At 42.4% G+C, this 15,239-nt stretch overlaps 1 protein-coding gene across 8 annotated transcripts in view; it reads right to left on the bottom strand.

Moving 5' to 3' along the window:
• Positions 1-10,202, bottom strand: part of KLHL2 (kelch like family member 2) — a 99,525-nt gene extending 89,323 nt beyond the window's left edge. For 2 of the 8 annotated variants that reach the window (XM_036281574.1, XM_036281579.1), the window contains exon 1: positions 4,050-4,337. In XM_036281574.1, coding sequence (XP_036137467.1) covers positions 4,050-4,114 — 65 coding nt within the window. In that variant the 5' untranslated portion in view covers positions 4,115-4,337. Of the gene's footprint in view, positions 1-1,356; positions 1,363-4,049; positions 4,350-7,097; positions 7,438-10,196 lie in introns of those variants that run through there. The other 6 variants (XM_036281585.1, XM_036281578.1, XM_036281575.1 and 3 more) reach the window with 6 other exon arrangements.
• Between the last annotated feature and the right edge of the window lie 5,037 nt (positions 10,203-15,239).

The following is a 15,239-nucleotide window of genomic DNA, read 5'->3' as shown; positions in this document are numbered from 1 at the left end:
TATTGCCATCACTTGGCTGGTAAGGGAAGGCAGCAATATGACTTGGCAATTCAGCTGACTGGGCTACACTGTCCAGCACCTGATGCAAAGGCACTAGAAGAGGACCAGAATCAGCTGGATGACCTGAACTGTACTCCTGCCTGTGCCAAATACTAACCAGCTAACCTTGGATTGGTTACTCAGCCTCTCTGGGCTTCTGACTGTTTAATTATAAAATAAGGTTTTGTTATTCCACAATATGTCTAATATAAACTGTAACCTGAAAGTAAAAGACAATAACACCTCCCCTACTTGCCTCAGGGAGCTATACAAGCACTAAACACTACATGAATGTAAACACAGAGTTCAGAAGAAAAATGTAGAAGTTGGGAGCTAAACTGAATGCGGAGATATATTTTTATGGATTCTATTAGCCTTCCTCATCTTTAACTGCAACATTCAATTAAAATTATTAGTAATCCTCCAGACAACCACCACTGTTAATAAATCAGGTGGTAAGCCCTGACTAGAGGCCCGCTGCATGCCCTGTACCAAGCAGGGAGGGGAGTATATAAAGGAGGCTGAACATCGGTGCCTTCTCCAGTTACCATCTAGCTGGGAGGTACATCTGAAACCATCAAGGAAGGGCACAAGTTAGTACACAGATGCAAGATTACAGGTTACTAATTATAAATACTATAGGAATGCAAAGAGAGCTGGAATGAGTTGAAGGAAATAGGAAAGACTTTGTGAAGGAAATGGGGCTCCAACTCTTGAAGGAACTCCAAGTTGTTTTAACTGGAGGCAGGACAGAAAAAGGGTTGAAGACTCCTGCCTTGTGATAAAGCAGATTTTGAACACATAAGATATGGCCAAAATGATGGGGGGCTGTGACCACCTGGCTGAGATAACTGATTTTGACAAGACTCTAAGATGTTGGGGGATCAAATAGTAGGTGGACTGAAAGGTGAGGAGAGAAAACAGAGCTCAATAGAAGAAAAAAACCCAGGTATCAAGTGATGAAATCTGTTCATCAAAATAGTAGAGTCAGAATGGACACTTGAAACCAAGGCTCTACAGTTCCTGAGAGCTGATAAGATGTGGAGGGTGATGAAAGAGAGAAATCAAAGACCATTCCAAGGCTTTGGATGGATTGATTATTCCACTAAATAAGTGGAGGTGTAAAGGGAAATCAGTTTGAGAACAAAGATTATTAACCCTTTCAGAAATGTTGAATTTGGGATATGAGCTAAGAGTAGATGTTATGTAAGAAACTCAAAATTCAAGTCTGAAGCACAGCTCTTGAGCCCAGTGTTAACATACAGATGGAGCCATAGCTTACTGATTAGCAGCTGATTGAAAAGAACTGGCCAAGGCCTGCATCTGTGAGAAAGAGCTACTGCCAACGAACCGAAAAGAAGAGGAGGCACAGAAGACAAAAAAGTGATCAACAGAGAGATTAGAGTCCCAGTTTCTATTCTATGATAAGCTTGGGAAAGTAATTTAACCTTTGAAAAAAGATAATTATAAGAGACCTACATTGTAAGGTAAGTTGTTGACATGACTAAACAAAATAAAGTAATAAGCCTGGCTGGTGTAACTCAATAGATTGAGTGTTGGTTGTCCCATGGACTGAGAGGTCCCAGTTCTATTCCCGGTCATGGCACATGCCAGGGATTCGGGCTAGATCCCCAGTGGGGAGGCGTGCAGAAGGCAGCCAATCCATGTTTCTTTCTCACATCGATTTTCTCTCCCTCTCTCTCTCCCCCTTCCTCTCTGAAAAAAAAGAAAGAAAAAAATAAATAAATAAAAACATATTTTTTAAAAAGTCACATTTAGCCCTGGCCGGTTTGGCTCAGCAGTTTAGAGCGTCGGCCTGTGGTCCAGAGAGATCCGGGTTCGGTTCCCACTAAGGGTGCGTACCTTGGTTGCATTTTGTTCCCAGTACTGGTTGGTCTTGCAGGTGGCAGCCACTCGATGTGTCCCTTTCACATCGATGTTTCTCTCTCTCTTTCTCTCTCTCTCTCTCTCTTCCTTTCTCTCCCTCCCACTCTATCTGAACAAAAAATGGGAGAAAAAATGTCCTCGGGTGAGAATAAAAAAAAAGTCACATTTAGCAACCTAAAAACTAGAGAAGAAAATCAAGAAAAAGTAGTGTCATAGAAAGCGAGGGCTTGTTTTTCAAGGCAGAATCAGTGAAAAGAACTGGGCCAAAAAATAGCAAATGCCAAGGGTCTGAAATGAAAAAGTGCATAAGACAAAGTATATTAACCCACCCACTACAGTAATTGTGTTATATATTTGTTTACTATCCGTTTCAATCATAAGGAAAAATATTTTGTTTTGTTTTCTGAGATATTCCCAAAGCCTGCTCATAGTAGGTGTCAAAAATATGAAAAACCTGAACTCCCTCATTATGAACAGTAGATACATTTAGAGTTCAATAGAATTCTATTAAAAAAGTATCTGAAAGGCAATTTTCATTCTCTGTATCATCTTGATCTTAAGAAAGAAGTTGAACTATTTTCATAAACACTCCTGGTGTAGTTCTGTAACAGCCACAGATGAGTAAATTTAGAGTCACCTTCACAAAAGCACACTTACTAATATTTATTAAATGCCTACTAAATGCATTAGAAAATATAAATTAGAAACAGGAGGTTTTGGGGGTATTTAGTGGGAGATGGATGAGTGATTTCCTAGCATCACAAAAATTTAAGACTACTACATAAATGCTACTATTCTAGAATCCTCTTCTCAAGTTCCCAAATGCAATTAGAAATGTTCTTTCTTTCTTTTAAATCTTCGTCCAAGAATATTTTTCCATTTATCTTCAGATAGAGTGGAAGGGAGAGAGAGAGAGAAACATCGATGTAAGAGAGAGACATCGATTGGCTGCCTCCTGCACAACCCCTACCAGGGCCAGGGACTGATCTACAACCGAGGTACATAACTTTGACCAGAATCAACCTGCAACTCTTTGGTCAGAGGGCCTATGCTCTAACCATTGAGCCAAACTGGCCAGGGCAGAAATTTTCTTTATATATGACACTTCCTTCAACACATAATGGATTTACATGTCTTCTTTCAACATTACCTTGTGGGCCATTATTGCTCCTAAACATTTTAAAGGTCTTTGTCCATCACTAAGGAGGTTTACCTATGATCTGAGATGTCCAATTTACTTAGGACTAAACATAAAAACTAGTTAAACTTGTATAGCCAATGGGCTTTAAGACAAACAAATGGATATTGGGATAACCAATGGCAAGGTTCCAAACTCATAGGAATTGAATCTTAGAATTAGAAAAAACATTAATAGTCATCTGGTCCAGTGAATCACAAATGTCAACCTTTGATGAACTTTTAACTGGTCTGTGACAAAATAAGGGCAATGTAGTAAGTTTTCATAAAACTAATTTTATTCCACTTATTCTGAGATTATGTCCTTCTTTAAACTGGGAAGGGGCACTGAAATGTTCTTTTACAAGAAGATGATGATAGTTGATAATTAGTTTATCAATAATTTCTTTACTTGGCAAAACAAAAAGCTTGGCAATTCGATCTTGGACTTTCATTTTACAAGTCAGTAAAATCCAAAAATCTGAGAAATTCTGCTCTAAACTGACCAATCTTCTACTGCTTAAACCCCTTAGAACACTGTCAACAAGATGTCTGTCAGCCTATGCCGGAACACCTCCAAAGTTCAAGAGTCTTTAGTGATGTGGAATTGGCTGAAAAAAGATATGGTTGTATCTGAAGCATGTTTGCTTAGTTTTGAGAAGGAAAGCAAAAAAGCAAGGCCTGTAGAGAGAAAGTCTTGTGAAAGAAGAACCAGTAGGAATATAAAGCCCAGGAAAACTGTCAGTTAGGGGAAGTCAAAGGATGCCCTACACCTCCTAGTCTTCCCTTAACAATTATGAAAATTCTTTTAAAAATAACTCTAAAAGCTAGATTATATATAAAACATTCCTGAGATCAGGGCTTATCAGTTTACATTTCCTTTTGTATATTTTAGTTTATGGCCTGAAACTCCTTTATTAATTTACATCTAATTTTTAGTTGCATACCTTTCAGATTCAGAGGTACCTGTCCCAAGTCTTAATATCATCCAGACCCCAAAATGCAATAGCATCTAAATACTACATGTACCTAAGGATGCAAAAAACAATAAGCAGAGATATTAAAGTCCAATGACAATCATTATGAGAATCAAAAAGGATGAGGAGTGGAAAGAGGAGAAGAGATGAAAACCTAATTTCAGCGAGCCCACAGTGAAGGAACATGGGAGCCTGGGCACAGTTGCCTCCATCCCTCCAACACAATATGCCAACAGGTTGTAAGAGAACAAGGTTGGGACTTGAGAGCAATGTAAAACTGACAGTTAAAAGAGAAGTATGAACAAAAGTACCACACACACAGTGCCAAACAGAGAGACAGGCATTCAAATATTTGCAGAATGAATGAAGTAATAAACACACACTGGCACAAAGAGGATCTGAATCCCTGCTCCTACCACATCATCCAAGGCACTTTAAATCCACGTCAAAAATCTTTGCCTTAAAGCTCTGACTACAAATCTAGCCTTATGAAAAGCTGAGCCCTCCCAATAACTTCCAATGGCCTCTGTCCTAGTCTAGCCCTAGCCCAGTGAGGCTGAAGAAGCTACTTCTCAAAACAACTGCCTGCATTTCTCAAATCCATGATTCAGAGTAGAAGGAAAAAAATAAGGTAGTGGGAGTGGAAGCAAACAGGCCAAAGGGTGGGAAGGAAGACTATTTCTGATCTACGGAAAAGTAAGTAACACTCAAGGAGCTCTGGAATGAGAATTAATCCTAGATAGACCAAATGAAAATAAAGCCTATTTGTATTTATTATTAAATGAACAGAAACAATGTAAAAGTCTTGCCAACTCTGGCCGCCCATGATTAAGTTTTAACAATTGTTTCATCACTACTGGCATCGCAAGCTTTCCATTACCTCTCAGCCTATCACACTGTTCCAGCACCACTGATGGAGTCTCAACACCAAAGAATTGTGCCAAACACCAAAATTATGATTACTTGGTCTTTCCTAGATTCCGTTTATCAACATTTTCATCCACACTTTTATCTCATTTTTTTCCTCTTTTCTTTTTTTCAATTACAGTTTACACTCATTATTATTAGTTTCAGGTGTACAGAATAGTGTTCAGACAATCACATACTTTACAAAGTGTCCCCCACCACACCAATCATTTTTAATTATTTCTTTTTCTTTTTTGTTAATCCTCACCTGAGGATATTTGTTTCCACTGATTTTTAGAGTGAGTGGGAAGGGGGGGGGGAAGGAGGGAGGAAGAGAGAGAGAAACATCGATGGCACATAGATCGGTTGCCTCCCGCAAGCACCTTGACCTAGGATTGAACCTACAACCCAAGTATGTGCCCATGACTGGGAACTGAACCAGTGACCCTTTGGTGTTCAGGCTGACACTCTAACCACTGAGCCACCAGCCAAGGCTAATTACTTCTATTTAAATCATTGTTTATGTCTCTATTCCCTCCTCCAGAGCCTGCTTTTCCACACCCTTTTTTTTTCACCTGCATTCTAAGATCTCCTTGTTCTTTCCTTTAGGTCCCTCTGCTCAAAAAGTAAAAAGGGATTGCAGAGAACTGATATAAAGGGGGCACGTTTGCTAGAGATAAATACCCACATGGTTTATTGTACATACTATGTTTTGTCTATATACAGGTAGGATTTCCTGCCTTAGATGCCTCTAAGCCTGGACACAACTCATGCTGGTGCTGTGCTCACACTGCTGATGTTAACAATCCACCATCATGAGTCCTAGGAATCAGGAGCTTTCCCGAACCTGCCAGAGAACACAACCCGATCACAAAGCCCTCAAAGCCACAGTGACCATAAAGCAACTGAGCCCTCATTTTTATCTGCCCAGGAGGGTCAATTCAAGTCTTATCATCTGCTCCTTAGATCCCCAAGATCTATTCTACTCAAGCTAAAAATTCCATAAGTGCTCTTAGAAATTGTAATTCCAGAATCCTATTAGCTCTCCTAAAAGGATCAACATCAAAAATTATTCAGCACAAGCCTAATATCCTTATTTTGGCTGGAATGCTACCAAATAACCAAAAGAGGCTGGGGCGGCACAACTGCCATGGAGTGAAGATGACCAAATTGAAGTAAAAAACGATAAGGCTCCATGAATAAACTCTCATGACAAGGTAAGCTGTTCTTCAGAATGAGTGTCTGCAGTTTGAAAAGTCAGTTCAAAGGGCTCTTGTTCCTTCATAAAGGTCAAACAAAGGAAAGCAAATCAAAACTGAAAATTTCAGAACTCGATGATTTATAGTTCACTTTTACCAAAATGTTAAAAAAAAACACTTTGTTCTCAGTAATGCAGTATCTTGAATATCTTCCATATAATTGTTCTGCTGTTGTTATTTCTAAAGAGTAATTTTGTTGCAGGTAATCTTGAATGTGTCTGGGTACCAAGGAAAAAGACACCTGTGCCTGGCAGATCGCTACACTACTAATGTGCCCGGGGTACCAAGGAAACAGAAGATGCTCTGATTTCTGGATGCAATTTTCTGCAGTGCCAGGTAAAAGAGGTCACATGCCCTGAACAGCCGCGGCTCACTCCGTGATGTAAATGCTCCTCGTTAATTTTACTAGAAATTCGGAGAAGCAAGCAACCTAAGATCAATCCATTTAGACGCCGGGCGTCTGGTACTTTCCAGTATCATTTTTTCAACGGACTCCCGTGCATCCTATCTCCATCCCTTAGAAAGGGGTCGGCCAGCGGGGCACCAGCAGGATGGGCAGTACCCATGCACGGCTCCATCCCGAATCTCCTACCCTCCTGGGGTGGGGAAGACCCTTCCCAGGAAATCCTGGGCAGCGTTTTAAGTCACTGCTTGGCCAGGCTGAGTTTCCGTCCGCGTCCGCCTCGGGACTGCGGGAACCGCGCCTCGTCACGCCCCGCAGCTCCCACCTCCCGCCGCCCCCGGCGTCGGCGAGCCCCGGACGGCGGTCCCCGAGCAGCGCCCGCGGCCGGCGACACGCGCCGCAGCGGCGCGCTCATCCGCAGCGGCACAGCCCGCCCGCCCGCTCACTCACGCGGGGGGCATTGGCGGCGTCTCCATTGTGGCTCCTCTCGGGCTTCAGAACGCAGGCACCGACCGCCGCCGCCAGCACCATTCCAGCCGCGGACGCCGGCACTGCTCGCCCGCCGAGCCGCGTTCCATCCGCCCCGGAGGGGGAGCCGCGCGCCTACCGAGCGCCACCACCTGCGGCGGCGGCCCCCGCGGCCATGGCCCTCGGCCGGGCGCGCTCCGTCTGACTGCGCGGCTCCCGCGCTCACAGGAGTGCTGGGCGGCGGCGGCGGCGGCGGGACGGACGGGCGCGGGCTCGGCCACTTCCGGGTTCGGCCCCGCCGGCGCCTACGCCGTGACGGGACGGCGATGCGGCCTCCCGCGGCGGCCGGGGACCCCTCCCTCGGCGCCTCCCCTTCCTCCTCCTCCTGCCGCTGCGGCGGCTGCGGGAGCCGGGCGGGCGTGCCCAGGCGCGGGGCGGGACTGGGGCGCCCGCGCCTGCAGTGGGGGGCTGTGGGGCACCCGGGCGGGGGGGCTAGGAGGTTGGAGGTGGGGGTGTTGTCTCTGCAGGAAAAGGGCGCCCGAAAGCACAGCGGAGTAGCGCTCGCTATTCGCTTATGGCTCTGCCTCGCACGTTTGTTCACCCTTTTCTCTTTTGATTTGAGCCTTTGCCACCCAATTCCTTCACAAATGGTGACACCGAGGCAAGAAGAAAGGGATGTGCTCATCTAGTGTCCCAAGCAAGAAGCTGGGCCTTCTTCCTCAATATGCGATCCGTTGGAGTGAAGTAAACCATCTACTCGGCGAGGTTTTGGTTCCAGGGATACGACTGAGAGCAAAACCAGGTCTGCTGGCCATCTAGACCGATGAGAGAAAAGAAATGCCTGTTATGAAGAAAAATACTCGTGGTGAAGAAATGGGATGCTATTTTAGGAGTGGTCAGGGAAGGCCTCTCAAAAGATAACATTTAAACAGAGTTGGAATAAAATGAATCTTGAGTAATGCAGAGAGATCCAGGGCCTAGGAAAGTGCAGAGACTCCTACGCAAAATCTCGCCTGGCTTGTTGAGGAATGGGAAGGAGAACAATGTAGCAGGTGGTTCTCCAAGTATGTCCGCTGGACAGCAGCAACATTGCGAAATTGTTAGAAATGCGAGTTCTCCAAGCCCACTTCAGATCGACCCAAATGCAAAACTCTGGAGGTGGGGCCCAGCAGTCTGTGCTGTAACAAGCCTTCCAGGTGATGCTAATGGCTGCTAAGGTTGGAGAAGTCTAGTGTAACTGAAGCGGTGAGGACAGAAGAAGGTGGGCGGAGATCGTGTGGGAGGAGCAACGTCAGATCGGGAAGGCTTGATAGGCCACGATAAAGACTTTGGCTTTCACTGAGAAGAGAAGCAACTGGAAAGTTGTGAGCAGCTTGATCTGATAATTAAAAGGATGGCTTTGCTGCGATTAGTTTTAAATGCTACAAAAAAAGGGGGTAGAGAATAGAAGGAGGTAGGCAAAATGTCAATTTTTGATGCTGAGTGATGGGTGCATGAGGGTGATCACCATTTATGCGTGTTTCAAAAGGCTCATAAGTTGTTTTTTCTAAGATGACTGGTTGCTATATGAGCAACATTTGTAAGGAAGCAAGAAGATTAACATAGTGGGATGAAAAATAAGGATGGCCTGGAATAAAGTCAGAATGATGGAGAGGAGTAATTAGATTCTGATTCTATTTAAAAGATAAAGCACACAGGAATTAGACAGATTAGATATGAGAAAGAACCGAGTCAAAGATGATCCCAAGAGTTTTGGTCTGGGCTCTTGGGAGAGTGGAGCTGGCATTTACTGAGGTTGGGAAGATAGAGAAAAAACAGATTTGGTGCGGGGGGGGGGGGGGTATTGGTAAACTCTGATTTAGACATGGTAAGTTTGAGATGCCTATTAAACATCCATGTGAAGATAGGTGTAAACAGATATATGTATCTGGGGTGGACAGAAATGTGTAGGTTGCCAACATATAGATAGTATTTAAAGTCAGGGAACTGGCCTGGCCCATGTAGCTCAGGGGTTGAGCATCGGCCCGTGCACCAAGAGGTTGCTGGTTTGACTCCCCATCAGGGCACATGCCCAGGTTGTGGGCCCAATCCCATTGGGAGGCATGCAGGAGCCAGTCAATCGATGTTCTCTTTCATCAATGTTTCTATCTCTCTCTCCCTCTCCCTTCCTCTTTTTCTAAAAATCTCTAAGGATAAATAAATAAATGAAGTCAGGGGACTGGATGAGACCAACTAGATAATGTAGCTGGAGAAAAGAGGACCAAGGAGTGAGCCCTGGGGCACTCCAACATTAAGACAAAAAGATGAGCCCTGGCCAGTTTGGCTCAGCAGTTAGAGCATCGGCCCGAGGACCAATGAGTCTCAGGTTCAATTCCGGACAAGGGCATGTACCATGGTTGCATCGTCCCCAACCCTGGTCGGGTCGTGCAGGAGGCAACCAGTCAATGTGGCTCTATCACATCGATGTTTTTCTTTATTTCTCTCTCTCTCCCCCCCTCCCTCCCACTCTATCTGATGATAAATAGGGGAAAAAAAGGACTCTTGGGTGAGGCATAAAAAAAAAAAGACAAAAAAATGAGGATTCAGAAAAGGAGACAGAGAAAGAGCAGCCAGAGGAGGATCAGGAGAAGTGTCTTGGTAGCCTAGGCTTAGATTTAATCAGATCGAAGGATCTTGAAGCAATTTTAAAATGTTAATTAATCTACACTGAGCTTTTGTTGTTTTCTGAAAAGACAGTGACAAAATCTCTGGCTTTCAGACATAAGCAGACCTGCCTAAGATTCATAGCAATTTATGAGGCCAGAGTTTCCATTTTCATCTTTGTGTGGGCCAAGTAACTTCAAAACACAGGCACTTGGCCAGATGCAGGCTCAGCACTTAACCCTGTCTCATTATCCACAACAAAAATGTGTGTCAGGATGAACAGAAATCATCTGTGGGGAAAAACTTAGTACGTCTTCCTTTGTATGTCAGTTTCACCATTTTCTCAAGTGAAGAACACAAAGAATTAATAATAGATAGCCAAGGCCACCAAAAACTTATTTTTATTTTCCTTGGCATAAGAACTGATTGGACATGTACAGGTGTTGACCTGTCCCTGCTCAGGTTATTAGCTACACCCACCTACTGATTACTCTTTAGATGAAGTCTTCGATCCCCACTGAGGAATTGTTCCCCATTGAGGAATTGTTACTGGAGAAATGGGTGGGCCACATTTCTCCACCACCAGAGGGAGTGGGGTTCTTGGGGACACTGCTGGAATAAGCATTTCCAGAGCCCCCACAGAGAATGAGATGTGATAAAAGACTTTATTGATGTGAAGTTATATTCCTTGGGTTGTAAAGTCCCAGTTCCCTTAGTCCAGTCCTGGAAAAGGGCAGCTGAGGGTTTAGCAAAGCTAGAAGTAGGGCCAGCGTCCAAAGTTTCTGTTCCATGGTGGATCTAGGTCTAACAGAGCATCAGGCATCAAGCTATATTCAGTCCATTAGTCCACTGTGTGGAGTCTACATGTCCATGAGCCATGTGGGCAAAATGCAGAGCGTGAGAGCCCTGTAAGCCAGGAATCAGACATGAGCAGCAAGAGAAAGATAAAGCTTTCTTTGTTTAAGACTTTATACATCTAAGATTTTTTTCACCCTTGCAGTGGCCATGCCTATTCTGGTCAATTACCTGTTTCCAAATGTGACTGACAGTCAAGCATCCTCCCGTATCACCCAGACTGTATTGGGCATGCGTCTAAATTGCCTTTATTTTTATTTATTTATTTATTTATGATTTATTTATTTATTTATTTTTATTTATCCTCACCCGAGGACATCTTTCCATTTTTCATACAGATAGAGTGGGAGGAAGAGAGAGAGAGAGAAACATTGACGTGAAAGGGACACATCGAGCGGCTGCCACCCGCACAACCAACCAGGGCCGGGGACAAACTGCAACTGAGGTATGTGCCCCTAGTGGGAACCGAACCCAGGTCTCTCTGGACTGCAGGCCAACGCTCTAACCGCTGAGCCAAACCGGCCAGGGCTAAATTGCCTTTTTGCAGTCCTTTTCCCCATTGATCTGTGGGGAACAAACCTGGAGAGTGTTAACTGCAGCTTGCTAGCAAAGCTGTATAAATGTCATGCCTATACTATCTAGTCTCCCCTTTACTCCTTTACTGTTAATAATAACCAGATTATTAATGGTATCAGAATGAGATCTTAGAAAAGTCCATCTATTTCTATAATGTGAAATAGAGCAATTCCTTAGGCAAATCAATAACTATAACCTAAAGCTAATGTAAGTAACGAAACTATCACTTGTAAAAAGGGGGGATAAATGGTGATGGAAGGAGACTTGACTTGGCGTGATGTACACACAATTCAATATACAAATGATGTATTATAGAATTGTACCCGAGACCTATACAGTTTTATTAACCATTGTCACCCCAATAAATTCAACAACAACAACAAAAAGAAGATGGAACCACATAGCGGAACAAGTTCATGACAGCAGCTGGTGGCAAAAAGTACTTAGAGTTGAAATTAGATGTTGCAACAGAAATGCATGACATGATATGGCAGACACAAACACATCACATGACAAGAATCTGGGAACCGAGAATTGCTCCCGTAAAGAAAAGACTTAATTTCACTAAATATAAAAGAGGAATTTCAGAGGGAAGGAGGGAAGGTGGGCAGGAAGAGATGAACCAAAGAAAGTATAGGCATAGACAATAGGGTGGTGAGGCCTGGGGTGAGGCGGGAAGCGGGTGGAAAAGGGCAATAGGGGAATTCCTCCCCCACTGTAATTTGTAATTCTTCCCGGTGTAAAGATAGCAAGTGTATAAAGCATCACTCATTCAAAAATAGGATATTAAAGAAGATGGAGGCCTTCAAAGTGTCTTCTATCCTAAAGTTAGTCTAAAATGGGTTACTTGAGTTGTTTTTCTCGTTTTAAATTAAGATTTTTGCTGTTATTCTTTTGATTAGGAAGCATCTTAGTGTACATAAAATATTACAAAGCATTTCAAAATATTCTTGTGAGACTGCTTTTTAGCAAATGGATTTGTCAATACAGGAAGGCATATATTACACGCTTCATGGTGTTGAATGGGGTCAGTCTTCTGCTCCAGACAAACAAAATCTTGCATTGAAGGAGTCCTTCATTTCTGTGAGTTCAGTTTACTCTACAAATGCTTGCTTCCTTGTTGTTGTTATTGTTTTGTCTTTTTTCCCCTCTTTGGAGTCACTGTCTTTAAGATATTCTCCTTACTTTCAGCACAGCACACCTGCCAATTATCCTGTATCAGAGGTTCCCAGAGAAATGAAAGCAAATTGTTTGCTGCAAAGTTTAATTGGAAAGCTGTTGGAAGTATTGGTACAGGCAGTATCCAAAAATAGACTTCATACTATATCAGGTGAGCAGTTTCTCTGTGCTTTTTTAAGAAAAGGAAATTTACTTAATCTATTTTTACTTGTATATAGTTATAGGGTATCTATTTATGTAGTCTGGTGATGTAATACTTCATTATAGAATTATCTAAGACTAAACATCTTTCTACAGAGTCAGCAATGCTGGGGCGGAAGAAAAAGCAAGTAAAAATTCTTGATAAATAATGAAAGCATTATTTAGTTGTTGTCATTCATCTCAAGTTATACACACACACACACGTCTACACTCAGCTCCAGTTTGTCCATGACAGCTATTGGTAGCATGGACTCAGAAAAATTGTGAAATGTTTGCTTTTTTTGGGCATTGTCATTTTCCCCAGTCGTTTCCCTTTTTTCTTTTTTGGCATCAATTTATCTATCACCTCTAACCATCACCATCTGCAGGTCTTCAGTGTTCTCTATTCATCTTTTCAATCAAACTTAGAAATTATCTACTATCAGTTAACAGAATGAATAATGGATTACACTTTAACATATGGGGTAACTTCCCCTGGTATTATTTCAGCCAAATAATATCTTTATACCCTATTCCCTATTATTCTTCCTCCTAGAATGTATTCCAGTGCCTTGTATATAATTTTAATTACAACATTTTTTTTTATAACAAAGTGTGATGTTGAAATGTCCTTTTCATTGTACTGCTGTACTTCTATTAAGGAAAAAGAATGATATATTATAATAAAGGGCAATGCTGAGAGGAGATGAAAATATTCTTCTTAAACTCTAGACCTTTTGAGACCCAACCTCTGGGAGTTTGTATTATGTGTTCAGATTGTTCACATGGTAACATGAAAAGATAAGTCTTGAATGTTCACATAAATCCTAAAATTTGAGCTCAGCCCAAGTCTTGGAATTATTTTTGCAAGTAAGGATCCTTTGCCAAGAAATCCTTTCTGGTTTTTAATCTAGTACTAGTCAGCTTCTGGAAGCAGAGAAGCATGTTTAATGCAGGTATAAGTGGTTAGTCAATTCCTTAGGCATCCATATTTCTTCATTTTCCTTGTTAAGATCTTGGTAATAATCCAGCCCAAAAAATAGAATTGAATTCAGGCTGCATGTGTATGAGAAGTATTCTTCATTGAACTAAAATTGAACCTAAGCTGCCATTTTGAAGTCTTTGCTAAAAGCCAACTAAAATTAAATCATGAGAAAAATATTCCTAGTCTAGTCACATTTTCTGAAGCAATCTGATTTAAGCCAATCTTAATTGTATTATACTTTAATACTTTGATATAATACCTAAGTATTATATCAACATTTTTCTATGCCAGATAAGGAAAGTACTAATAGACCTATTTTAAGTTGCAACTAACCCCACACCCTCTACACACACTCCCTAAACTCCTTTTCTAGTTTATTTTCCCCCAAAACACTTATCATAATATGACAAACTATATGTTTTACTCCTTTATTTCACTTATCTTCTCCCTTGGAATGTAAGCTCCATGAAGGCATGGATTTTAGTCTGTCTGGTCACTGCCTTATCCCCAGCACTTAGAAAAGTACTGGCACGTGGTTTGCATGCAACAAATACTACTGAATGAACCAGCTGGCACAGTTCATTGTATATACCAGCCAAAATGTACACTTGAACTCACATTCATGCAATGTGCATTTTAACAGCTGTATACTACATCTATATACTAATTTTTATTCTTACTTTATTTTTGGAAGCATAAAATTCAGTGCTCCCCAGAAATAAGGAAGGCATAGAGAATGTTTCTTTGATTGTAGTCAGTCAGCCAGCACTTACTGAATGACTTCTTTAACAAACACTTTGTAATGGATGGGGAGAGGTGGGGTGGTAGAAATAATAAAAAACTTAAAGCAAAGATTCTGCCTTTAAGAAACTTGTGATTAACTTCAAACCTGAGAAAGAAATCCAATGAATTAAATCAAAGTATTTAAACAAAAATACCGGACAACAAAGTCTTCACAAATAAGATACTTACTTGAGCACTTGAGAAAAAGAAAAGCTCATAGTGGGAGAAGAGGGTATGTTCAGTGGACTGTAAAAGTGGATTTTTTTCTTTATTGATATTAGAGAAAGAGGAAGGGAGAGGGAGAAAGAAATAGAAACACCAAGAGAGAGAACATTGGTTGGCCGCCTCCTGCATGGCCCCCACTGGGGATTTGGCCCATAATCTGGGCATGTGCCTGACCAGGAATCGATCCTGCGACCTCTTGGTGCATGGGTCGACACTCAACCAGCGAACCACACTGGCCAGGCCAATAAAAGAGGATTTAGTTTTTTGTTTTTTGTTATATATATATATAGAGTCTGTGTCCAGACATATATGGGTCGGATTAAGGAATGGAGAAGGGTGAGTCACGTTTGAAATATACCTTTTCCCCCAAGTGTGAGGTCAGGGAACTTTAAAGGGGTTGAGGGTAGGTAGGTGGGATCTGGGTGTAGTGAATTTCTGGAAAAGGGGTGGCGATTGCAGGGAAGAGTTGGGGTGTGCCTAGTCCTAAGGTGCTCCCTGGGTGTGATTTTTAGTATGCTAGTGAAGACATTCACCTGGAGGTGGTGCAGGGGAGAGGACGGTTCAGCTTGGATCCAAAGTCGGCTGGTTCTGCCCTTGAGCTCTCTGCCCCACCTGCCTGTGGTGCTGTGGTTAACCAGTAGCAGTTCGCCTTAGTTCCTCTAAGCAAGCAGAGCTTGTGACGTAGATTGGACATTTGG

The sequence above is a fragment of the Molossus molossus genome, unplaced genomic scaffold, assembly GCF_014108415.1.
Source record: "Molossus molossus isolate mMolMol1 unplaced genomic scaffold, mMolMol1.p scaffold_m16_p_4, whole genome shotgun sequence".
NCBI lineage: Eukaryota > Metazoa > Chordata > Mammalia > Chiroptera > Molossidae > Molossus > Molossus molossus.
This window is presented reverse-complemented; position numbering and strand designations above follow the sequence as displayed.